This window comes from Oncorhynchus clarkii, chromosome 29 (genome assembly GCF_045791955.1).
Source record: "Oncorhynchus clarkii lewisi isolate Uvic-CL-2024 chromosome 29, UVic_Ocla_1.0, whole genome shotgun sequence".
In the NCBI taxonomy this organism is placed as follows: Eukaryota; Metazoa; Chordata; class Actinopteri; order Salmoniformes; family Salmonidae; genus Oncorhynchus; species Oncorhynchus clarkii.
Genome location: NC_092175.1, coordinates 47,961,192 through 47,987,953, shown reverse-complemented (window position 1 = coordinate 47,987,953; position 26,762 = coordinate 47,961,192). Strand labels below are relative to the sequence as shown.

At 40.9% G+C, this 26,762-nt stretch overlaps 2 protein-coding genes across 5 annotated transcripts in view; one reads left to right on the top strand and one right to left on the bottom strand.

The window, feature by feature from the left end:
- The window catches only part of LOC139388355 (ubiquitin-fold modifier conjugating enzyme 1), a 14,075-nt gene extending 6,861 nt beyond the window's left edge, over positions 1 to 7,214 (bottom strand). Inside the window, exons 1-3 of one of the 4 annotated variants that reach the window (XM_071134973.1) lie at positions 7,164 to 7,214; positions 6,077 to 6,205; positions 5,394 to 5,461 (exon numbers count right to left, since the gene is read on the bottom strand). In XM_071134973.1, coding sequence (XP_070991074.1) covers positions 5,394 to 5,461; positions 6,077 to 6,205; positions 7,164 to 7,199 — 233 coding nt within the window. In that variant the 5' untranslated portion in view covers positions 7,200 to 7,214. Of the gene's footprint in view, positions 1 to 5,393; positions 5,462 to 6,076; positions 6,211 to 6,312; positions 6,503 to 7,163 lie in introns of those variants that run through there. The other 3 variants (XM_071134972.1, XM_071134971.1, XM_071134974.1) reach the window with 3 other exon arrangements.
- The window catches only part of LOC139388354 (mitochondrial import receptor subunit TOM40B), a 57,831-nt gene continuing 37,522 nt past the window's right edge, over positions 6,454 to 26,762 (top strand). The window contains exons 1-7 of the mRNA XM_071134969.1: positions 6,454 to 6,564; positions 8,020 to 8,213; positions 13,076 to 13,143; positions 13,420 to 13,512; positions 20,740 to 20,841; positions 21,108 to 21,213; positions 21,391 to 21,513. Coding sequence (XP_070991070.1) covers positions 8,033 to 8,213; positions 13,076 to 13,143; positions 13,420 to 13,512; positions 20,740 to 20,841; positions 21,108 to 21,213; positions 21,391 to 21,513 — 673 coding nt within the window. The 5' untranslated portion in view covers positions 6,454 to 6,564; positions 8,020 to 8,032. The remainder of the gene's footprint in view (positions 6,565 to 8,019; positions 8,214 to 13,075; positions 13,144 to 13,419; positions 13,513 to 20,739; positions 20,842 to 21,107; positions 21,214 to 21,390; positions 21,514 to 26,762) is intronic.

Sequence of the window (26,762 nt, the reverse complement as noted above, 5' to 3'; positions counted from 1 at the left end):
AAAACTAGACAAATTGTCGACTCGTAATAACTAAAACAAACAAAGGATTAAATTACTAAATTGTAACTAAGACTAAAAGTGTGTGTGTGTTAGTGTTGCACGGTAAACCGAAACATTGGTACTTTTCCGATACTAGAAAATAAAAAACGGTTCTGGACTAGAATTTGTTTTATTTTTCGAAACTTCTGTTAAATGGGTCTCACGTCGTATACTGATTGAGAGGGTCTAGTCTAGCAGTGCAGCCTATGTCCCCTAGCATGAACACCACCTCTTCCCTGATCAACTTTCTCATTGCTAGAGCTAACTCTTAAGCCTGTCCTCAGGAAGAACAACTGCACTGGGAGTCTGGGCTGCATCATGTTAGCTCTCTGGCCTGTCCTGAGGAGGAACCACTGCACTGGGAGTCTGGGCTGAGTTGTTAGCTCTCTGGCCTGTCCTGAGGAGGAACCACTGCAGTGGGAGTCTGGGCTGCATCATGTTAGCTCTCTGGCCTGTCCTCAGGAAGAACCACTGCAGTGGGAGTCTGGGCTGAGTTGTTAGCTCTCTGGCCTGTCCTGAGGAGGAACCACTGCACTGGGAGTCTGGGCTGCATCATGTTAGCTCTCTGGCCTGTCCTGAGGAATAACCACTGCACTGGGAGTCTGGGCTGCATCATGTTAGCTCTCTGGCCTGTCCTGAGGAAGAACCACTGCAGTGGGAGTCTGGGCTGAGTTGTTAGCTCTCTGGCCTGTCCTGAGGAGGAACCACTGCACTGGGAGTCTGGGCTGCATCATGTTAGCTCTCTGGCCTGTCCTGAGGAATAACCACTGGGTCTAGTCTAGCAGTGCAGCCTATGTCCCCTAGCATGAACACCACCTCTTCCCTGATCAACTTTCTCATTGCTAGAGCTAACTCTTAAGCCTGTCCTCAGGAAGAACCACTGCACTGGGAGTCTGGGCTGAGTTGTTAGCTCTCTGGCCTGTCCTGAGGAGGAACCACTGCAGTGGGAGTCTGGGCTGCATCATGTTAGCTCTCTGGCCTGTCCTCAGGAAGAATCACTGCAGTGGGAGTCTGGGCTGAGTTGTTAGCTCTCTGGCCTGTCCTGAGGAGGAACCACTGCACTGGGAGTCTGGGCTGCATCATGTTAGCTCTCTGGCCTGTCCTGAGGAATAACCACTGCACTGGGAGTCTGGGCTGCATCATGTTAGCTCTCTGGCCTGTCCTGAGGAAGAACCACTGCAGTGGGAGTCTGGGCTGAGTTGTTAGCTCACTAGCCTGTCCTGAGGAAGAACCACTGCACTGGGAGTCTGGGCTGAGTTGTTAGCTCTCTGGCCTGTCCTGAGGAGGAACCACTGCTCTGAGTCTGGGCTGAGTTGTTATCTGCTGTGCAGCATGAGTGGAGAGCTAACACGCTTGAATAATGCAACACATCATGTAGAAATGTTGAAACTGTAAATTACCGTTCGCAACACAATGTCCATACAGGCTTCAACACTTTACAATGCAAGAAGATACTTAAGAAGAAGGTAGCTTCCAGCTTTGCAGGCTAACTTCCCTTTCTAGTATACAGCTGATGCTAACATCAATTTACTAACCTAGAACTTTGTTTTGGACCATAACGCAAAATAATGCTGATTTTCACAACTTTGTTCTACATGACCAAAAGTATGTGGACACCTGCTCGTCAAACATCTCCTTCCAAAATTATGAGCGTCAATATGGAGTTAGTCCCCACCTTTGCTGCTGTAACAGCCTCCACTCTTCTGGGAAGGCTTTCCACTAGATGTTGAAACAATGCTGCTGTAACAGCCTCCACTCTTCTGGGAAGGCTTTCCACTAGATGTTGGAACATTGCTGCGGGGACTTGCTTCCATTCAGCCACAAGGGCATTAGTGAGGTCGGGCACTGATGTTGGGTGATTAGGCCTGGCTCGCAGTCGGTGTTCCAATTCATCCCAAAGGGTTTCGATGGGGTTCTTTAACACCATCCAAACCATTTCTGTATGGACCTTGCTTGTGCATGGAGGCATTGTCATGCTGAAACAAGAACGGGCCTTCCCAAACTGTTGCCAAAGTCTAGAATGCTGTAGCATTAAGATTTCCCTTCACTGGAACTAAGGGGCCCGAACCATGAAAAACAGCCCCAGACCATTATTTCTCCTCCACCAAACTTTACAGTTGGCACCATGCAATCGGGCAGGTGCTATTCTCCTGGCATCCACTAAACCCATTAATCTGTCGGACTGCCAGATGGTGAAGCGTGATTTATCACTCCAGAGAACGTGTTTCCACTGCCCCAGAGTCCAATGGCGGTGAGTTTTACTCCAGTCCAGCTGACGCATGACATTTAGGCTTGTGTGTGGCTGCTCGGCCATGGAAACCCATTTCATGAAGCTCCCAAACAACAGTTAATGTGCTCATTATGTGAGCTTGTGTGGCCTACAACCTTGTGGCTGAGCTGTTCTTGCTCCTAGATGTTCCCACTTCACAGCACTTACATTTGACTGGGGCAGCACTAGCAGGGCGGAAATTTTAGGAACTGACTTTTTGGAAAGGTGGCACCCTATGAAGGTGCCACGTTGAAAGTCAATGGACTCTTCAGTACGGGCCATTTTACAGGAAATGTTTTGTCTATGGAGATTGCATGGCTGTGTGCTCAATTTTATACACCAGTCAGCAATGGGTGTGGCTGAAATAGAAACCACTAATTTTAAGGGGTGTCCACATATACTTTTGGCCACGTAGTGTCTCTGCCTCACGTCTCCTTCTTCACCGAACCAACGGACTCCGTTTGCAAAGCTGTGAACGAAGTCATTACTGCTGCACTTTTAGAAAAGATATTGCTTCTTCCAAACGGAAGGGAAACAGATTGTTTTTCCTTCTGTAGCCGTGTGAAATTAGCCAAAACAAGCTCAATAACTCAATTAACGTCCAAACTCCTATTGAATATGCATTCACCTGTATTGTGAATAGACCTAGGCTACATCTTGATTTACCCAGTTTATCAATAGACTTACCAATCAAATAAATGATTACCATTAATGTTATGTAATTAGATTGTTTTAACCAAAGTCAAATGAATTGTTTGATTGATTGATGCATACTTTAAAAAAAATGTCAAAGGTAATGATATTGAACTCTACAGATCTGTCTGGATCAAGTCCTACTCTGTGACTTTGGCTAATACACCTTCTTTATTTGTCTTGGTATCGTGATGGTATTGAGTATCGTGATGGTATCATTGTGGTATTGAGTATCGTGATGGTATCATTGTGGTATTGAGTAACATGATGTTATCGAGTATCGTGATGGTATCATTGTGGTATCGAGTATCGTGATGGTATCGTTGTGGTATCGAGTATCGTGATGGTATCGAGTATCGTGATGGTATCATTGGGTTATTGGGTATCGTGATGGTATCGAGTATCGTGATGGTATCATTGGGTTATCGAGTATCGTGATGTTATCGAGTATCGTGATGGTATCATTGTGGTATCGAGTATCGTGATGGTATCGAGTGCCGTGATGGTATCGAGTATCGTGATGGTATCGCTGTGGTATCGAGTAACATGATGGTATCGAGTATCGTGATAGTATCGAGTACCGTGATGGTATCATTGTGGTATCGAGTATCGTGATGGTATCATTGGGTTATCGAGTATCGTGATGGTATCGAGTGCCGTGATGGTATCGTTGTGGTATCGAGTATCGTGATGGTATCGTTGTGGTATCGAGTAACATGATGGTATCGAGTATCGTGATGTATCGAGTATCGTGATGGTATCATTGTGGTATTGAGTATCGTGATGGTATTGTTGTGGTATCGAGTATCGTGATGGTATCGTTGTGGTATCGAGTAACATGATGGTATCGAGTATCGTGATGTATCGAGTATCGTGATGGTATCATTGTGGTATTGAGTATCGTGATGGTATTGTTGTGGTATCGAGTATCGTGATGGTATCGAGTATCATGATGGTATCGAGTATCGTGATGGTATCATTGTGGTATTGAGTAACGTGATGGTATCGTTGTGGTATCGAGTAACGTGATGGTATCGTTGTGGTATCGAGATGGTATCGGTGTGGTATCATTGTGGTATCGAGTATCGTGATGGTATCATTGTGGTATCGAGTATCGTAATGGTATCATTGTGGTATTGAGTAACGTGATGGTATCGTTGTGGTATCGAGTATCGTGATGGTATCGAGTAACGTGATGGTATCATTGTGGTATCGAGTATCGTAATGGTATCATTGTGGTATCGAGTATCGTAATGGTATCATTGTGGTATCGAGTATCGTAATGGTATTGTTGTGGTATCGAGATGGTATCGTTGTGGTATCATTGTGGTATCGAGTATCGTAATGGTATCATTGTGGTATTGAGTAACGTGATGGTATCGTTGTGGTATCGAGATGGTATCGTTGTGGTATCATTGTGGTATTGAGTCTCGTAATGGTATCATTGTGGTATCGAGTATCGTAATGGTATCATTGTGGTATTGAGTAACGTGATGGTATCGTTGTGGTATCGAAATGGTATTGTTGCGGTATCATTGTGGTATGGAGTATCGTGATGGTATTGAGTATCGTAATGGTATCATTGTGGTATCGAGTAACGTAATGGTATCGTTTTGGTATCGAGATGGTATTGTTGTGGTATCGAGATGGTATCGTTGTGGTATCGAGATGGTATCGTTGTGGTATCGAGATGGTATCGTTGTGGTATCGAGATGGTATCGTTGTGGTATCGAGATGGTATCGTTGTGGTATCGAGATGGTATCGTTGTGGTATCGTTGTGGTATCAAGATGGTATCGTTGTGGTATCGAGATGGTATGGAGTATCGTGATGGTATCGTTGTGGTATCGTGATGGTATCGTTGTGGTATCGAGATGGTATCGTTGTGGTATCGAGATGGTATCGTTGTGGTATCGTTGTGGTATCAAGATGGTATCGTTGTGGTATCGAGATGGTATGGAGTATCGTGATGGTATCGTTGTGGTATCGTGATGGTATCGTTGTGGTATCGAGATGGTATCGTTGTGGTATCGAGATGGTATCGTTGTGGTATCGAGATGGTATCGTTGTGGTATCGAGATGGTATGGAGTAACGTGATGGTATCGTTGTGGTATCGAGATGGTATCGTTGTGGTATCGAGATGGTATCGTTGTGGTATCGAGTAACGTGATGGTATCGTTGTGGTATCGAGATGGTATCGAGATGGTATCGTTGTGGTATCGAGTAACGTGATGGTATCGTTGTGGTATCGAGATGGTATCGTTGTGGTATCATTGTGGTATCGTAATGGTATCGTTGTGGTATCGAGATGGTATGGAGTATTTTGATATTAAACCTAGTAACAAAGTAAAAATGCTGGTATCGTGACAACACCAGTGTTTGTGTGTCAGACCTGGTTCCCTCCTTGTTGGACTCCAGGCGGAACCAGTCGTTGTCTGCTGTCTTGTTGTTCTCCACATACTGTCAACAACAAACAACATATTGTAAACACCAACCAAACAGCAGTATTCATATAGTGTGGGAAAAATAATGCCTTCAAGGTAGGTAGGTAGGCTAGCTATAGCTCTGTCTTCAGTAGGCAGGCTAGCTATAGCTCTGTCTTCAATAGGTAGGCAAGCAATAGCTCTGTCTTCAGTAGGTAGGCAAGCTATAGCTCTGTCTTCAGTAGGTAGGCAAGCTATAGCTCTGTCTTCAGTAGGTAGGCAAGCTATAGCTCTGTCTTCAGTAGGCAGGCTAGCTATAGCTCTGTCTTCAGTAGGTAGGCTAGCTATACCTGTCTTCAGTAGGCAGGCTAGCTATAGCTCTGTCTTCAGTTGGCAGGCTAGCTATAGCTCTGTCTTCAGTAGGCAGGCTAGCTATAGCTCTGTCTTCAGTAGGCATAGCTGTAAATCATAGCAGCTGGTTAGTTAGTAGCTGGTTAGTTAGTAGCTGGTTAGTTAACAGCTGGTTAGTTAGCAGCTGGGTGGATAGCTCAGCTCCGGCGGGTGACACGTCGTTAGTTAGCTAGAAACTCTCCTGTTCGGCTTCCGGGTTTCTGTTTTACCGGCCCCTGTCCGTGTCCCGTCCCGGTCCTACCTTGATGAGGGCCAGGTACTCCTCTCGGAGCCGCTGCACCCAGAGCTCCTTGTCCCGGGGACCGGAGTTGGTCTTGAGCAGCGGGATCTCCGACACCGCCCTCCGAGTCGCGTCGTCCGCCATCGCGCTCTGGAAGGGAGAAAAATGACAGATTGGAAATAACACCGGTCCAGTGCTCAGAAAAATACTATTTGATGTATATACAATAACGAGACCGTCCAAAATAACCCCGTTACCACTGTTTAAAACACAAATCTGGGTGTTTCTGAGCTGTAAATAAAAACACGTCGTCGGTACCAAAACTACTTGTTCCGTGTTTTTAGAGGGAAGTATGTGGCTGCGGACATTCTGGGGAATGAAGTTGCGGTTGCACATCTTTTGGAGGTGGACCTCGGCACTCAGCATCTTCATCCCCCACCCAAAACCTTCATCTGTTTCAGCTCCTTTTGTTTCTCTACTCTCCGTTCCTCCGGTTCGTCGCATCGGACGTAAGTAGGACCGCAGAGAGAGAGATGGTGTGTGTTTATATGACAGCCTCGCTACAAGCTACTATACTTTCACAGTACTGGTAAGGTCACAGGAGCTGCTCCGGCAGGAGGAGCCTTCAGAGCAGAACCTCTAAGTCCAGGTGTATTTACATCTTACCCTAGGAGGTCCGAGCTACTGCTAGTTTTCTATTCTACCGGGTAATTAATTACAATCACTTGTTGCACCACGTCTAAATAAATCCTGAAAACTGGAGCTGGCTTTGACGTTAAGATTTTAATTTAAGAGCTGTAGTCTACTGGATGCCTGCTGTCTACCCTATAATACCATCTATATTATGAATTTAAGAGCTGTTGTCTACTGGATGCCTGCTCTCTACCCTATAATACCACCTATATTATGAATTTAAGGGCTGTTGTCTACTGGATGCCTGCTCTCTACCCTATAATACCACCTATATTATGCCATACTGACATTACCTGCTCATGTATGTGGTTATATAATACAACTTCTATAAGAAATGCATGAGTTTTGTATAAATGCTTGTTCTAAGTGCATGATGCTTTACCCAGTCTAAATGTTCTATAATAAAAGGCTCTACCTGGTCAAGTCCACGTCTGCAGTGACCGTGCAGCATGTACAGTGCTTCAGCCTCTGCAAATGTCAGGCCATTTATACTTCTTGGCTTCGAGGAGCAGTGCAGAGCTGTTGAGTAGACCTGTTGTGAAGGAAGTTGCCAAGGAAGTGAGATTGTGTTTATACAGGATCTCCCACTCCCACCTACCTTCAACCAATCATGTCAATGCAGAGCTATACGGAGCCCTCCGCATTGTTACAACATGTGTTAGCTGCACAGTGATGCGGTACGGAGCTGAATTTGGCCTCTGCGTGCCTCTTGGTGGATCCACAATTGCGTCACACCCTCTATACGAAGCAACCACATTTTCGGATCAAGCATAAATTGGCTTTTACTGCCCAGTAATAGGCCAGTGTTGATGCCGTGGGGAGGGCAGTGACCATTGGCTGTCTGTTTATACAGGTTAGATAAAGACCTGAGGTTGTGTGTGTGTCATGGTGTGTGTTTCTGGTGTGTGTGTTATCGCTGGGCGTGTTTAACTATACTTGTGGGGACCAGAAGAATAGTAAACTAACAAACATTTGACCAACTGGGGACATTTTGTTAGTCCCCACAAGGTCAAATGCAATTTCTAGACGGTTAAGGTTAGAATTAGTGTTCGAGTTAGGAGCTAGGGTTAGTTTTAGTGTTAGGGTACAGGTTAGGGAAAATAGGATTTTGAATGGGAGTGAATTGTGTGTCCCCACAAGGTTACTTGTACAATACTGTGTGTGTGTGTGTGTGTGTGTGTGTGTGTGTGTGTGTGTGTGTGTGTGTGTGTGTGTGTGTGTGTGTGTGTGTGTGTGTGTGTGTGTGTGTGTGTGTGTGTGTGTGTGTGTAGGTGTGGAGCCCTCATGGGCAGTGTTCTGGCCTTGGCTGGTGCGGGCCGTCAGAACTGGCCTTTCTCCTCGGACACACCCCCTACCCAGTGGGACACGCCCCTTCCTCACTGGGATACGCCCCCTCGCTGGGAGAGGAGGGACGGACGCCTCCCCAACCCCGGGAGCTTCCATGCCCTGCATCACTCGTGCAAGGGTAATATTACTACTACTATACTACTAGTACTACTACTACTACTACTACTACTATTATTACCACTACTATACTACTAGTACTACTACTATACCGTAACTACTACACTATTACTATTACTACTATACTGCTATTACTACTGCTATACTATAACTACTACTACTACTACTACTACTACTACTACTACTATTATTACCACTACTATACTATGACTACTATACTGCTATTACACTACTATACGATAACTACTAATACTACGAATACTACTATTATTAACCACTACTATACTAGTACTACTATACTGCCATCACTACTACTATACTACTAGTACTACTACTATACCGTAACTACTACACTATTACTATTACTATTACTACTACTGTACTATTACTACTATACTGATATTACTACTGCTATACTATAACTACTACTACTACTACTATTATTACCACTACTATACTGCTATTACTACTGCTATACGATAACTACTAATACTACTAATACTATTATTAACCACTACTATACTATTACCACTATACTGCTATTACTACTACTGCTATACTCCTAGTACTACCACTACTAATATACTACTATTATTACTACTGCTATCACCACTACTATACTATAACTACTATTACTACTATTATTACTACTGCTATCACCACTACTATACTATAACTACTACTATTACTACTATTATTACCACTACTATACTGCTATTACTACTGCTATACGATAACTACTAATACTACTAATACTATTATTAACCACTACTATACTATTACTACTATACTGCTATTACTACTACTACTATACTCCTAGTACTACCACTACTAATATACTACTATTATTACTACCGCTATCACCACTACTATACTATAACTACTATTACTACTATTATTACCACTGCTATCACCACTACTATACTATAACTACTATTACTATTATTATTACTACTATACTATAACTACTACTACTACTACTACTATTATTATTATTTCTATACTAGAACAACTACCACTATTATTATTACTACAATACTAGAACTACTACTATTATTACTACTATACTATTACTACTACTATTATTACTACTGTACTATAACTACTACTATTATTACTACAATACTATAACTACTACTATTATTATTATTACTACTATACTGTAACTACTACTATTATTACTACAATACTATAACTACTACTATTATTACTACAATACTATAACTACTACTATTATTACTACTATACTATAACTACTACTATTATTACTACAATACTATAACTACTACTATTATTACTACAATACTATAACTACTACTACTGTTATTATTACTACTATACTATAACTACTACTATTATTACTACTATACTATAACTACTACTATTATTACTACAATACCATAACTACTACTATTATTACTACAATACTATAACTACTACTATTATTATTATTACTACTATACTATAACTACTACTATTATTACTACAATACGATAACTACTACTATTATTACTACAATACTATAACTACTACTATTATTACTACAATACTATAACTACTACTATTATTACTACTGTACTATAACTACTACTATTATTACTACAATACTATAACTACTACTACTATTATTATTACTACTATACTATAACTACTACTATTATTACTACTATACTATAACTACTACTATTATTACTACTATACTATAACTACTACTATTATTACTACAATACTATACCTACTACTATTATTACTACAATACTATAACTACTACTATTATTACTACAATACTATAACTACTACTATTATTACTACTGTACTATAACTACTAGTATTATTACTACAATACTATAGCTACTACTACTATTATTATTACTACTATACTATAACTACTACTATTATTACTACTATACTATAACTACTACTATTATTACTACTATACTATAACCACTACTATTATTACTACTATACTATAACTACTACTATTATTACTACTATACTATAACTACTAATATTATTACTACTATACTATAACTACTGCTATTATTACAACTATACTATAACTACTACTATTATTGCTATTATACTATAACTACTACTATTATTACTACTATACTACAACTACTACTATTATTACTACTATACTATAACTACTACTATTATTACTACTATACTATAACTACTGCTACTATACTATTACTACTACTATTATTACTACTGTACTATAACTACTACTGTTATTACTACTGTACTATAACTACTACTATTATTACTACTATACTATAACCACTACTACTATTACTACAATACTATAACTACTACTATTATTACTACTGTACTATAACTACTACTATTATTACTACTGTACTATAACTACTACTATTATTACTACTATACTATAACTACTACTATTATTACTACTATACTATAACTACTATTATTATTACTACTATACTATAACTACTACTACTATTACTACAATACTATAACTACTACTATTATTACTACTATACTATAACTACTACTATTATTACTACTATACTATAACTACTATTATTATTACTACTATACTATAACTACTACTACTATTACTACAATACTATAACTACTACTATTATTACTACTGTACTATAACTACTACTATTATTACTACAATACTATAACTACTACTATTATTATTATTACTACTATACTATTACTACTACTATTATTACTACTATACTATTACTACTACTATTATTACTACTGTACTATAACTACTACTATTATTACTACAATACTATAACTACTACTACTACTATTATTACTACTATACTATAACTACTACTACTATTACTACAATACTATAACTACTACTATTATTACTACTGTACTATAACTACTACTATTATTACTACAATACTATAACTACTACTATTATTATTATTACTACTATACTATTACTACTGCTATTATTACTACTATACTATTACTACTACTATTATTACTACTGTACTATAACTACTACTATTATTACTACAATGCTATAACTACTACTACTATTATTATTACTACTATACTTTAACTACTACTATTATTACTACTGTACTATAACTACTACTATTATTACTACTGTACTATAACTACTACTATTATTACTACTATACTATAACTACTATTATTATTACTACTATACTATAACTACTACTATTATTACTACTATACTATAACTACTACTATTATTACTACTATACTATAACTACTACTATTATTTCTACTATACTATAACTACTACTATTATTACTACTGTACTATAACTACTACTATTATTACTACAATACTATAACTACTACTATTATTACTACTGTACTATAACTACTACTACTATTATTACTACTATACTATTACTACTACTATTATTACTACTATACTATAACTACTACTATTATTACTACAATACTATAACTACTACTACTATTATTACTACTATACTATAACTACTGCTATTATTACTACTGTACTATAACTACTACGGCTATTATTACTACTATACTATTACTACTACTACTATTACTACTATACTATAACTACTACTATTATTACTACTATACTATAACTACTACTATTATTACTACTATACTATAACTACTACTATTATTACTACAATACTATAACTACAATACTATACCTACTATTATTATTATTATTACTACAATACTATAACTACTACTATTATTACTACTGTGCTACAACTACTACTACTATTATTACTACTATACTATTACTACTACTATTATTACTACTGTACTATAACTACTACTATTATTACTACAATACTATAACTACTACTACTATTATTATTACTACTATACTATAACTACTACTACTATTATTACTACTATACTATAACTACTACTATTATTACTACTATACTATAACTACTACTATTATTACTACTATACTATAACTACTACTATTATTACTACTATACTATAACTACTACTACTATTATATTTATACTATAACTACTACTACTATTATTATTATTACTATACTATAACTACTAATACTACTATTATTACCACTATGATACTATTACTATTACCACTACTATACTACACCTACTATGCTATTATTACTACTACTATACTATTGCTACTGCTATTACTTTTACTACTATTCTATTACCACTACTATACTACACCTACTATGCTATTATTACTACTGCTACTATACTATTACTACTTCTATACTATTACTACTATACTATTGCTACTACTATTACTTTTACTACTATTCTATTACCACTACTATACTATTACTACCACTATTATACTACTACTACTACTACTACTACTACTACTATAAAACTACTACCACTACTATACTACTACTACTACTACTACTACTATACTACTACTATAAAACTACTACCACTACTATACTACTACTACTACTACTATACAACTACTATACTACTACTACTACTATACTATACAACTACTACCACTACTATACTACTACTACTACTACTACTACTACTACTACTACTACTATACAACTACTACCACTACTATTATACTACTACTACTACTATATTACTGCTACTATTCTACTACTACTACTACTATTATTCTACTACTACTACTATACTACAACCACTACTATACTACTACTGTTGCTACTATACTTTTACTATTACTATATGCCATAACTACTATTAGTACTACTCTTACTACTACTATACAGCTACTACCACTACTATACTACTACTATTTATATTATACTTTTAAATTATTACTACTATACCATAACTACTGTTAATACTACTACTACTAACTCCATGCTGCAGAGACCATGTGTCCTAATCTCTCTGTCTCTCTCTAGATGTGTTCCCACAACAGATTGAAGGAGTAAAGATGATGGTCAACAAAACCCTCAGCAGCTTCTTCAAAGTTAGTAGTACATAATAATACATGGGATTGAATACAATACAACACAAACACACACTTCTCACCCCATTTTTATGATTTTGATTCTCTGTAATTAATTGGATCGTCTGTGCGTGTGAATGTGTGTCTGTGTGTGCGTGTGTGTGTGTGTGTGTGTCGTGTGTGTGTGTCTGTGTATGTGCATGTGTCTGTGTGTCTGTGTGTGTGTGCGTGTGTTTGTGTGTGTGCGTGTGTCTGTGTGTGTGCGTGTGTGTGTGTGTGTTTGTCTGTCTGTGCCAGGCCAGTCATACCTTCCACCTCAGTGCAGTGAGTCCGTCTCAGTACCGCTTCCATGTGGAGCACCGTCAGTCTGACAGTCACGGCAAAGATACGGTTAGTCACCTAACCTGTCTACCTACCTGTCTACCTGTCTGCCTGTCCTCTGAACTACCTATCTACTTGTCTACCTGTCTACCTACCTGTCTATCTACCTGTCTAACTACCTGTCTACCTGTCTGCCTGTCCTCTGAACTACCTGTCTACCTACCTGTCTAACTACCTGTCTACCTGTCTGCCTGTCCTCTGAACTACCTATCTACTTGTCTACCTGTCTACCTACCTGTCTACCTACTTGTCTACCTGTCTACCTACCTGTCTACCTACCTGTCTACCTACTTGTCTACCCATCTACCTACCTGTCTATCTACCTGTCTACCTACTTGTCTACCTACTTGTCTACCAACCTGTCTACCTACCTGTCTACCTACCTGTCTACCTACTTGTCTACCTGTCTACCAACCTGTCCACCTACCTGTCTACCTACCTGTCTACCTACTTGTCTAACTGTCTACCTACCTGTCTACCTACCTGTCTACCTGTCTACCTACCTGTCTACCTGTCTACCTACCTGTCTACCTACTTGTCTACCTGTCTACCTACCTGTCTACCTACCTGTCTACCTACTTGTCTACCAACCTGTCTACCTACCTGTCTACCTACTTGTCTACCTGTCTACCTACCTGTCTACCAACCTGTCTACCTGTCTACCTACCTGTCTACCTGTCTACCTACCTGTCTATCTACTTGTCTACCTACCTGTCTACCTGTCTACCAACCTGTCTACCTACTTGTCTACCTGTCAACCTACTTGTCTACCTACCTGTCTACCAACCTGTCTACCTACTTGTCTACCTGTCTACCTATGACCCGCACATTGAATTTAAGCGACTAATTATCCAGTGATTCCATTCCTCTTTTAGGAGGTTGATCATCCCTTCCATTCCTCTTTTAGGAGGTTGATCATCTCTTCTATTCCTCTTTTAGGAGGTTGATCATCCCTTCCAACTTAGTACTGTTTCCAGGTCATGGAGTCGCACCTCTGTCCCATTGGCTGTCTTCTCCAGACTTTCCACTTTAGTTCAATATGTATCCACTTTAGCAGTGAGGACTGCTAATGATTCATTTACCAGCTTTAATTGTAGAGGTAATCTCTTCTAGTAGTGGCCAGCTCGTTCTGTTGTCTGGTGTTGAGGACCACCATGTTCCCACAGTTGAACTGTGGACGGATCAATTCTAGCTGCTGGAGCTATTACTACTACTACTGATACTATTACTACTACTACTATACTATTACTACCATACTACTACGACTACTATACCATCACTACTACAGCTATACTATTACTACCATGCCACCATATTGCTACCACCATACTACTACTACCATACTACTATACTATCACTACTACTATACTACTACTACAACTGCCACTATACTACTGTACTATTACTACTACTATACTATTACTACCATACTACCATGCTACTACTACCATTCTACTATAGTATTACTAATTCTACTATACTATTACCACCATACCACTATGCTACTACTGCCATACTACTATACTATTACTACTGTGATATTACTACTACTACTATACTATTACTACTACTACTATGCTATTACTGCCACTACTATACTATTACCACTATACTATTACTGCTACTACTACCATACTACTATGACTACTATACCATTGCAACTACTACTATACTATCACTACTACTACTACTATACTATTACTACTACTACGATACTACTACTACTATACTGCTACTATACTATTACTACTACTACGATACTATTGCTACTACTACTATACTATTGCTACTATACTATTACGACCACCGATATACTATTACTACTGTGATATTACTACTACTACTATACTATTACTGCTACTACTACCATACTACTATGACTACTATACCATTGCAACTACTACTATACTATCACTACTACTACTACTATACGATTACTACTACTACGATACTACTACTACTATACTGCTACTATACTATTACTACTACTACTACGATACTACTACTACTATACTGCTACTATACTATTACTACTACTACGATACTACTACTACTATACTACCACTATACTATTACTACTGCTACTATGCTATTACTGCCACTACTATACTATTACCACTATACTATTACTGCTACTACTACCATACTACTATGACTACTATACCATTGCAACTACTACTATACTATCACTACTACTACTACTATACTATTACTACTACTACTACTACTATACTGCTTGTGGACCGATCAATTCTAGCTGCGGGAGCTTAATAGAACTGCTAGTTATTTCTTGTTACACAATGTTTAATGTTCCCCTCCTTAATACAATGTTTAACATTGACAGATTTTAGGAAATATAGTGAGCTCTGAAAATATTGGGAGTGACAATGTTGTTGTTGTTTTGGGTCTGTACTGCAGCACTTTGGATTAGAAACGATCAAATCAAATTGTATTAGTAAAATGCGCTGAATACAACAGGTGTAGACTTTACAGTGAAATGCTTACTTACGAGCCCCTAACCAACAATGCAGTTTAAAAAAAAAAATAGAATAAGAAATCAAAGTAACAAGTAATTAAAGAGCATCATTAAAATAACAATAGCGAGACTAGTTACAGGGGGTACCGGTACAGAGTCAATGTGTGGGGGCACCGGTTAGTTGAGGTAGTGTGTATATTTAGGTATAGTTATTAAAGTGAAAATAAATGCAAATAGTCTGGGTAGGCATTTGATTAGGTGTTAAGGAGTCTTATGGCTTGGGGGTAGAAGCTGTTTAGAAGCCTCTTTGACCTAGGCGCTTCGGTACTGCTTGCCGTGCGGTAGCAGAGAAAACAGCCTATGACTAGGGTGGCTGGAGTCTATGACAATTTTTAGGGCGTTCCTCTGACACCGCCTGGTATAGAGGTCCTGGATGGCAGGAAGCTTGGTCCCAGTGATGTACTGAGCCGTACGCACTACCCTCTGTAGTGCCTTGTGGTCGGAGGCCGAGCAGTTGCCATACCAGGCAATGATGGTGCAGCTGTAGACCTGCCCTCGATGGTGCAGCTGTAGAACCTTTTGAGGATCTGAGGACTCATGCCAAATCTTTTCAGTCTCCTGAGGGGGAATAGCTTTTGTCGTGCCCTCTTAATGACTGTCTTGCTGTGCTTGGACCATGTTAGTTTGTTGGTGATGTGAACACCAAGGAACTTGAAGCTCTCAACTTGCTCCGCTGCAGCTCTGTCGATGAGAATGGGGGCGTGCTCGGCCCTCTTTTTCCTGTAGTCCACAATCATCTTCTTTGTCTTGGTCATGTTGAGGGAGAGGTTTGTTGTCCTGGCACCACATGGCCAGGTCTCTGACCTCCTCCCTATATGCTGTCTCGTCGTTGTCGGGGATCCGGCCTACCACTGTTGTGTCATCGGCAAACTTAATGATGGTGTTGGAGTCGTGCCTGGCCGTGCAGTCATGAGTGAACAGGGAGTACAGGAGGGGACTGTCACGCCCTGACCATAGAGAGCTTTTTATTCTCTATGTTGGTTAGGTCGGGGTGTGACTAGGGAGGGTCATCTAGGTGATTTATGTTTCTATGTTGGTCTGGTATGGGTCCCAATCAGAGGCAGCTGTTTATCTCTGATTGGGGATCATATTTTGGCAGCCATTTCCCCTTTGTGTTTTGTGGGATCTTGTCTTGCCTGCGAGCACTACTTTTGAGCTTCACATTTCGTTTTACGCTTTATTGTTTTTGTCTTTGAGTTTCTCTTCCTAAAATAAAGAGGATGGAAACATACTACGCTGCATCTTGGTTCACTCCTTATAATGATCAGCGTGGCGGATGTGTTGTTACCTACCCTCACCACCTGGGGGCGGCCCGTCAGGAAGTCCAGGATCCAGTTGCAGAGGGAGGTGTTTAGTTCCAGGGTCCTTAGCTTAGTAATGAGCTTTGAGGGTACTATGGTGTTAAACGCTGAGCTGTAGTCAATGAACAGCATTCTCACATAGGTGTTCCTTTTGTCGAGGTGGGAAAGGGCAGTGTGGAGTGCAATAGAGATGGCATCATCTGTGGATCTGTTGGGGTGGTATGCAAATTAGAGTCGGTGTAGGGTTTCTGGGATAATGGAGTTGATGTGAGCCATGACCAGCCTTTCAAAGCACTTCATGGCTACAGACGTGAGTGCTACGGGTCGGTAGTCATTTAGGCAGGGTACCTTAGAATTCTTGGGCACAGGCACTATGGTGGTATGCTTAAAACATGTTGATATTACATACTCGGTCAGGGAGAGGTTGAAAATGTCAGTGAAGACAATTGGCAGTTGGTCAGCGCATGCTCGCAGTACACGTCCTGGTAATCCGTCTGGCCCTACGGCCTTGTGAATGTTGACCTGTTTAAAGGTCTTACTCACATCAGCTGCAGAGAGCGTGATCACACAGTCTTCCGGAACAGCTCTCATGCATGTTTCAGTGTTATTTCAGATCAAATTTTATTTGTCACAAACACATGGTTAGCAGATGTTAATGCGAGTGTAGCGAAACGCTTGTGCTTCTAGTTCCGACCATGCAGTAATATCTAACAAGTAATCTAACCTAACAAGTAATCAGTCAGTATGTTGGCAGCAGCCACTCAATGTTAGTGATGGCTGTTTAACAGTCTGATGGCCTTGAGATAGAAGCTGTTTTTCAGTCTCTCGGTCCCCGCTTTGATGCACCTGTACTGACCTCGCCTTCTGGATGATAGCGTGGTGAACAGGCAGTGGCTCGGGTGGTTGTTGTCCTTGATGATCTTTATGGCCTTCCTGTGACATCGGGTGCTGTAGGTGTCCTGGAGGGCAGGTAGTTTGCCCCGGTGATGCGTTGTGCAGACCTCACTACCCTCTGGAGAGCCTTACGGTTGTGGGTGGAGCAGTTGCCGTACCAGGCGGTGATACAGCCCGACAGGATGCTCTCGATTGCGCATCTGTAAAAGTTTGTGAGTGTTTTTGGTGACAAGCCAAATTTCTTCAGCTTCCGGAGGTTGAAGAGGCGCCGCTGTGCCTTCTTCCCCACGCTGTCTGTGTGGGTGGACCATTTCAGTTTGTCCGTGATGTGTACGCAGAGGAACTTAAAACTTTCTACCTTCTCCACTACTGTCCCGTTGATGTGGATAGGGGCCAGCTCCCTCTGCTGGTTCCTGAAGTCCACGATTATCTCCTTTGTTTTGTTGACAGAGTGTGAGGTTATTTTCCTGACACCACACTCCGAGGGCCTTCACCTCCTCCCTGTAGGCCGTCTCGTCGTTGTTGGTAATCAAGCCTAGCCTTTAGCTCAGTGCGGATGCTACCTGTAATCCATGGCTTCTGGTTGGGGTATGTACGTACAGTCACTGTGGGGGGGACGTCATCGATACATTTATTGATGAAGCCAATGACTGATGTGATGTACTCAAATCCACCGGAGGAAGCTCGGAACATATTCCAGTCTGTAGCTTAGCATCAGCTTCATCTTCTTTTTTATTGATCTAGTCACTGGTGCTTCCTGCTTTAATTTTTGCTTGTAAGCAGGAATCAGGAGGATAGAATTATGGTCAGATTTGCCAAATGGAGGGTGAGGGAGAGCTTTGTATGCGTCTCTGTGTGTGGAGTAAAAGTGGTCCAGAGGTTTGTTTTTTCCTCTGGTTGCACATTTAACATGCTGATAGAAATGAGGTAAAATGGATTTAAGTTTCCCTACATTAAAGTCCCTGGCTACTAGGAGCGCTGCCTCTGGGTGAGTGTTTTCTTATGGAGGAATACAGCTCATTCAATGCTGTCTTAGTGCCAGCCTCTGTCTGTGGTGGTATGTTAACAGCTACAAAGAATACAGATGAACTCTCTCGGTAGGTAATGTGGTCTACAGCTTATCATGCATGAGATGCTCTACCTCAGGCGAGCAATAGCTCAAGACTTCCTTCGATATCGTGCACCAGCTGTTATTTACAAAAATACGTAGTCCGCAGCCCCATGTCTTACCAGACGTCGCTGTTCTATCCTGCCGGTACATCGTATAACCAGACGCCGCTGTTCTACCCTGCCGGTACATCGTATAACCAGACACCGCTGTTCTATCCAGCCAGCTGTATGTTGATAATGTCGTCGTTCAGCCACGACTCCGTGAAGCATAAGATATTACAGTTTTGATGACCCGTTGGTAGTTTAATCTTCCGCGTAGGTCATCTACTTTATTGTCCAAAGATTGCAGAATGGAAGGAAGTGGGGGTTTATTCGATTGCCTACAAATTCTCAGCCCACCCTGCTGCCCCTTTTTCTCTGCCTCCTCTTAACGCAAATCACAGGGATCTGGGCCTGTTCCTGAGAAAGCAGTATATCGATCACGTCGGCCTCGTTAGGCTCATTAAAGTAAAAAAAGGATTCTGCCAGTCCGTGGTGAGTAATCGCAGTCCTGATGTCCAGAAGTTATTTTCGGTCATAAGAGACGGTAGCAGCAACATTATGTACAAAATAAGTTATAAAATAAAACAACAAAACAATCGGTTGAGTAAACGTCTGCAATATTCTCCAGCGCCATCTTAGCGTACAATGACGCGGCAATGACTATGAAGTTAAAGTGCAGACTGTCAGCTTTAATCTGAGGGCACATTCACACCTAACTACCTTGAGCAATATATTTACAAACATTACACTTGTATACCGGAGGCTAACATGGTGTTCAGAGGCTAACATGGTGTTCAGAGGCTAACATGGTGTTCAGAGGCTAACATGGTGTTCAGAGGCTTACATGGTGTTCAGAGGCTAACATGGTGTTCAGAGGCTTACATGGTGTTCAGAGGCTAACTTGGTGTTCAGAGGTAACTGCCAGAGGCTAACATGGTGTTCAGAGGCTAACATGGTGTTCAGAGGGAAGTACCGGAGGCTAACATGGTGTTCAGAGGGAAGTACCGGAGGCTAACATGTTGTTCAGAATGAAGTACCAGAGGCTAACATGGGGTTCAGAGGCTAACATGGTGTTGTCAATAAATGTCATTAGTAGCATATTCAATGTGCAGGCCATTCTATTTTGCTCTAGTATACTTCATTAAGATGTGGGGATTGATTGGTTTATTTATTGGGGAAACAGATGAGTACACCCCTGAGGATAACACGTTAAAGTGGTTCCACTTGATCCACTGTGGTACCTGATCGATTACACACAGACTAGACACAGCAAAGCAACATCCCTACAGTACAAAACAGCTTAGAAAAACAAAGAAAGAAATGTTAGTATTACCACAAACTTTCCATTTTCAGGACTCCCCCGTGCTGATCGGTGAGATGGACTCCTCCGGCAGTCTGAATGCTCATTCGCTGCTGCATCTTAGCGAACGAATCAGGGCCAAGGCTGTGTTTCAGGTGGGTGGTTCAGATCTACCAGTAGGCCGTCATTGTAAATAAAAATGTGCTTAGTTAAATGTAGACTGGCTTGTTTCAATGCGTACTCCTAGAACTACAAGAACAGTTGCCCGTGGTTACACAGCCAGTCAGACGTCTCAGTGACATGTAAAACAAAGTCTCAGGAATACTTTACATAGTGTGTGTGTGTGTGTGTGTGTGTGTGTGTGTGTGTGTGTGTGTGTGTGTGTGTGTGTGTGTGTGTGTGTGTGTTTGTGTGTATATAGACCCAGCAGGCTCAGTTCATGACGTGGCAGTTTGAGACGGAGTACAGAGGAAGTGACTTCACAGCTGCTGTTACCATGGCGAACCCTGATGTCCTACGGGAGTCAGGTAGCTGAGTGTATTTCTATGATAATGTGTGTGTCTCATTATAATATATATGATAATGTGTGTCTCATAATATATATGATTGTGTGTGTGTGTGTGTGTGTGTGTGTGTGTGTGTGTGTGTGTGTGTGTGTGTGTGTGTGTGTGTGTGTGTGTGTGTGTGTGTGTGTGTGTGTGTAGTGATCCTGGTTGCCCACTTCCTCCAGAGTGTGTGTTCAGGGCTGGTGTTGGGAGGAGAGCTGGTCTACCACAGAGGAAGACATGAAGAGGGAGGGATTCTCACCCTGGCTGGACAGTACTCAGGTATTATATATATATATATATACATTATATAATATATATATAGGCACGTAATAAACTGGGTGGTTTGAGCCCTGAATGCTGATTGGCTGACAGCCTTGGTGTATCAGACCGCATACCACGGGTATGACAAAAACATTTATGACGTTGGTAACCAGTTTATAATAGCAATAAGTCACCTCGGGGGTTTGTTGTATATTGCCAATAAACCACAGCTAAGGACTGTATCCAGTTGCATAAGAACAGCCCGTAGCCGTGGTATATTGGCCATATACCACACACACTGCTTTATACCACACACACTGCTTTATACCACACACACTGCTTTATACCACACACACTGCTTTATACCACACACACTGCTTTATACCACACACACACACTGCTTTATACCACACACACACTGCTTTATACCACACACACTGCTTTATACCACACACACTGCTTTATACCACACACACTGCTTTATACCACACACACTGCTTTATACCACACACACTGCTTTATACCACACACACTGCTTTATACCACACACACACTGCTTTATACCACACACACTGCTTTATACCACACACACACTGCTTTATACCACACACACTGCTTTATACCACACACACTGCTTTATACCACACACACTGCTTTATACCACACACACTGCTTTATACCACACACACACACTGCTTTATACCACACACACACTGCTTTATACCACACACACACTGCTTTATACCACACACACTGCTTTATACCACACACACACTGCTTTATACCACACACACTGCTTTATACCACACACACTGCTTTATACCACACACACTGCTTTATACCACACACACTGCTTTATACCACACACACTGCTTTATAGCACACACACACTGCTTTATACCACACACACTGCTTTATACCACACACACTGCTTAATACCACACACACTGCTTTATACCACACACACACTGCTTTATACCACACACACACGCTGCTTTATACCACACACACACTGCTTTATACCACACACACTGCTTTATACCACACACACTGTTTTATACCACACACACTGCTTTATACCACACACACTGCTTTATACCACACACACTGCTTTATACCACACACACACTGCTTTATACCACACACACACTGCTTTATACCACACACACTGCATTATACCACACACACTGCTTTATACCACACACACACTGCTTTATACCACACACTGCTTTATACCACACACACACTGCTTTATACCACACACACTGCTTTATACCAAACACACACTGCTTTATACCACACACACTGCTTTATACCACACACACACTGCTTTATACCACACACACACTGCTTTATACCACACACACTGCTTTATACCACACACACGGCTTTATACCACACACACACTGCTTTATACCACACACACTGCTTTATACCACACACACTGCTTTATACCACACACACACTGCTTTATACCACACACACTGCTTTATACCACACACACTGCTTTATACCACACACTCTGCTTTATACCACACACTCTGCTTTATACCACACACACTGCTTTATACCACACACACACTGCTTTATACCACACACACACTGCTTTATACCACACACACACTGCTTTATACCACACACACACTGCTTTATACCACACACACACTGCTTTATACCACACACACACTGCTTTATACCACACACACTGCTTTATACCACACACACTGCTTTATACCACACACACTGCTTTATACCACACACACTGCTTTATACCACACACACACTGCTTTATACCACACACACTGCATTATACCACACACACACTGCTTTATACCACACACACTGCTTTATACCACACACACTGCTTTATACCACACACACACTGCTTTATACCACACACACACTGCTTTATACCACACACACACTGCTTTATACCACACACACTGCTTTATACCACACACACTGCTTTATACCACACACACACTGCTTTATACCACACACACTGCTTTATACCACACACACTGCTTTATACCACACACACACTGCTTTATACCACACACACACTGCTTTATACCACACACACTGCTTTATACCACACACACACTGCTTTATACCACACACACACTGCTTTATACCACACACACACTGCTTTATTCCACACACACACTGCTTTATACCACACACACTGCTTTATACCACACACACTGCTTTATACCACACACACTGCTTTATACCACACACACTGCTTTATACCACATACACACTGCTTTATACCACACACACTGCTTTATACCACACACACTGCTTTATACCACACACACTGCTTTATACCACACACACACTGCTTTATACCACACACACTGCTTTATACCACACACACTGCTTTATACCACACACACTGCTTTATACCACACACACACTGCTTTATACCACACACACACTGCTTTATACCACACACACACTGCTTTATACCACACACACACTGCTTTATACCACACACACTGCTTTATACCACACACACACTGCTTTATACCACACACACTGCTTTATACCACACACACACTGCTTTATACCACACACACTGCTTTATACCACACACACACTGCTTTATACCACACACACACTGCTTTATACCACACACACTGCTTTATACCACACACACTGCTTTATACCACACACACTGCTTTATACCACACACACACTGCTTTATACCACACACACTGCTTTATACCACACACACACTGCTTTATACCACACACACTGCTTTATACCACACACACTGCTTTATACCACACACACACTGCTTTATACCACACACACACTGCTTTATACCACACACACACTGCTTTATACCACACACACACTGCTTTATACCACACACACTGCTTTATACCACACACACACTGCTTTATACCACACACACTGCTTTATACCACACACACACTGCTTTATACCACACACACACTGCTTTATACCACACACACACTGCTTTATACCACACACACTGCATTATACCACACACACACTGCTTTATACCACACACACACTGCTTTATACCTTTATACCACACACACTGCTTTATACCACACACACACTGCTTTATACCACACACACACTGCTTTATACCACACACACACTGCTTTATACCACACACACTGCTTTATACCACACACACACTGCTTTATACCACACACACACTGCTTTATACCACACACACTGCTTTATACCACACACACACTGCTTTATACCACACACACACTGCTTTATACCACACACACACTGCTTTATACCACACACACACTGCTTTATACCACACACACACTGCTTTATACCACACACACTGCTTTATACCACACACACACTGCTTTATACCACACACACTGCTTTATACCACACACACACTGCTTTATACCACACACACTGCTTTATACACACACACACTGCTTTATACCACACACACACTGCTTTATACCACACACACACTGCTTTATACCACACACACTGCTTTATACCACACACACTGCTTTATACCACACACACTGCTTTATACCACACACACACTGCTTTATACCACACACACACTGCTTTATACCACACACACACTGCTTTATACCACACACACACTGCTTTATACCACACACACTGCTTTATACCACACACACACTGCTTTATACCACACACACTGCTTTATACCACACACACACTGCTTTATACCACACACACTGCTTTATACCACACACACACTGCTTTATACCACACACACTGCTTTATACCACACACACTGCTTTATACCACACACACTGCTTTATACCACACACACTGCTTTATACCACACACACTGCTTTATACCACACACACACTGCTTTATACCACACACACTGCTTTATACCACACACACTGCTTTATAACACACACACACTGCTTTATATCACACACACACTGCTTTATACCACACACACTGCTTTATACCACACACACACTGCTTTATACCACACACACTGCTTTATACCACACACACACTGCTTTATACCACACACACACTGCTTTATACCACACACACTGCTTTATACCACACACACTGCTTTATACCACACACACACCACACACACACTGCTTTATACCACACACACACTGCTTTATACCACACACACTGCTTTATACCACACACACACTGCTTTATACCACACACACACTGCTTTATACCACACACACACTGCTTTATACCACACACACACTGCTTTATACCACACACACACTGCTTTATACCACACACACTGCTTTATACCACACACACTGCTTTATACCACACACACTGCTTTATACCACACACACTGCTTTATACCACACACACTGCTTTATACCACACACACTGCTTTATACCACACACACTGCTTTATACCACACACACTGCTTTATACCACACACACTGCTTTATACCACACACACACTGCTTTATACCACACACACTGCTTTATACCACACACACACTGCACACACACACTGCTTTATACCACACACACACTGCTTTATACCACACACACACTGCTTTATACCACACACACACACTGCTTTATACACCACACACACTGCTTTATACCACACACACACTGCTTTATACCACACACACTGCTTTATACCACACACACACTGCTTTATACCACACACACTGCTTTATACCACACACACACTGCTTTATACCACACACACACTGCTTTATACCACACACACTGCTTTATACCACACACACTGCTTTATACCACACACACTGCTTTATACCACACACACTGCTTTATACCACACACACTGCTTTATACCACACACACACTGCTTTATACCACACACACTGCTTTATACCACACACACTGCTTTATAACACACACACACTGCTTTATATCACACACACACTGCTTTATACCACACACACTGCTTTATACCACACACACACTGCTTTATACCACACACACTGCTTTATACCACACACACTGCTTTATACCACACACACTGCTTTATACCACACACACACTGCTTTATACCACACACACTGCTTTATACCACACACACTGCTTTATACCACACACACTGCTTTATACCACACACACACTGCTTTATACCACACACACTGCTTTATACCACACACACACTGCTTTATACCACACACACACTGCTTTATACCACACACACACTGCTTTATACCACACACACACTGCTTTATACCACACACACACTGCTTTATACCACACACACACTGCTTTATACCACACACACTG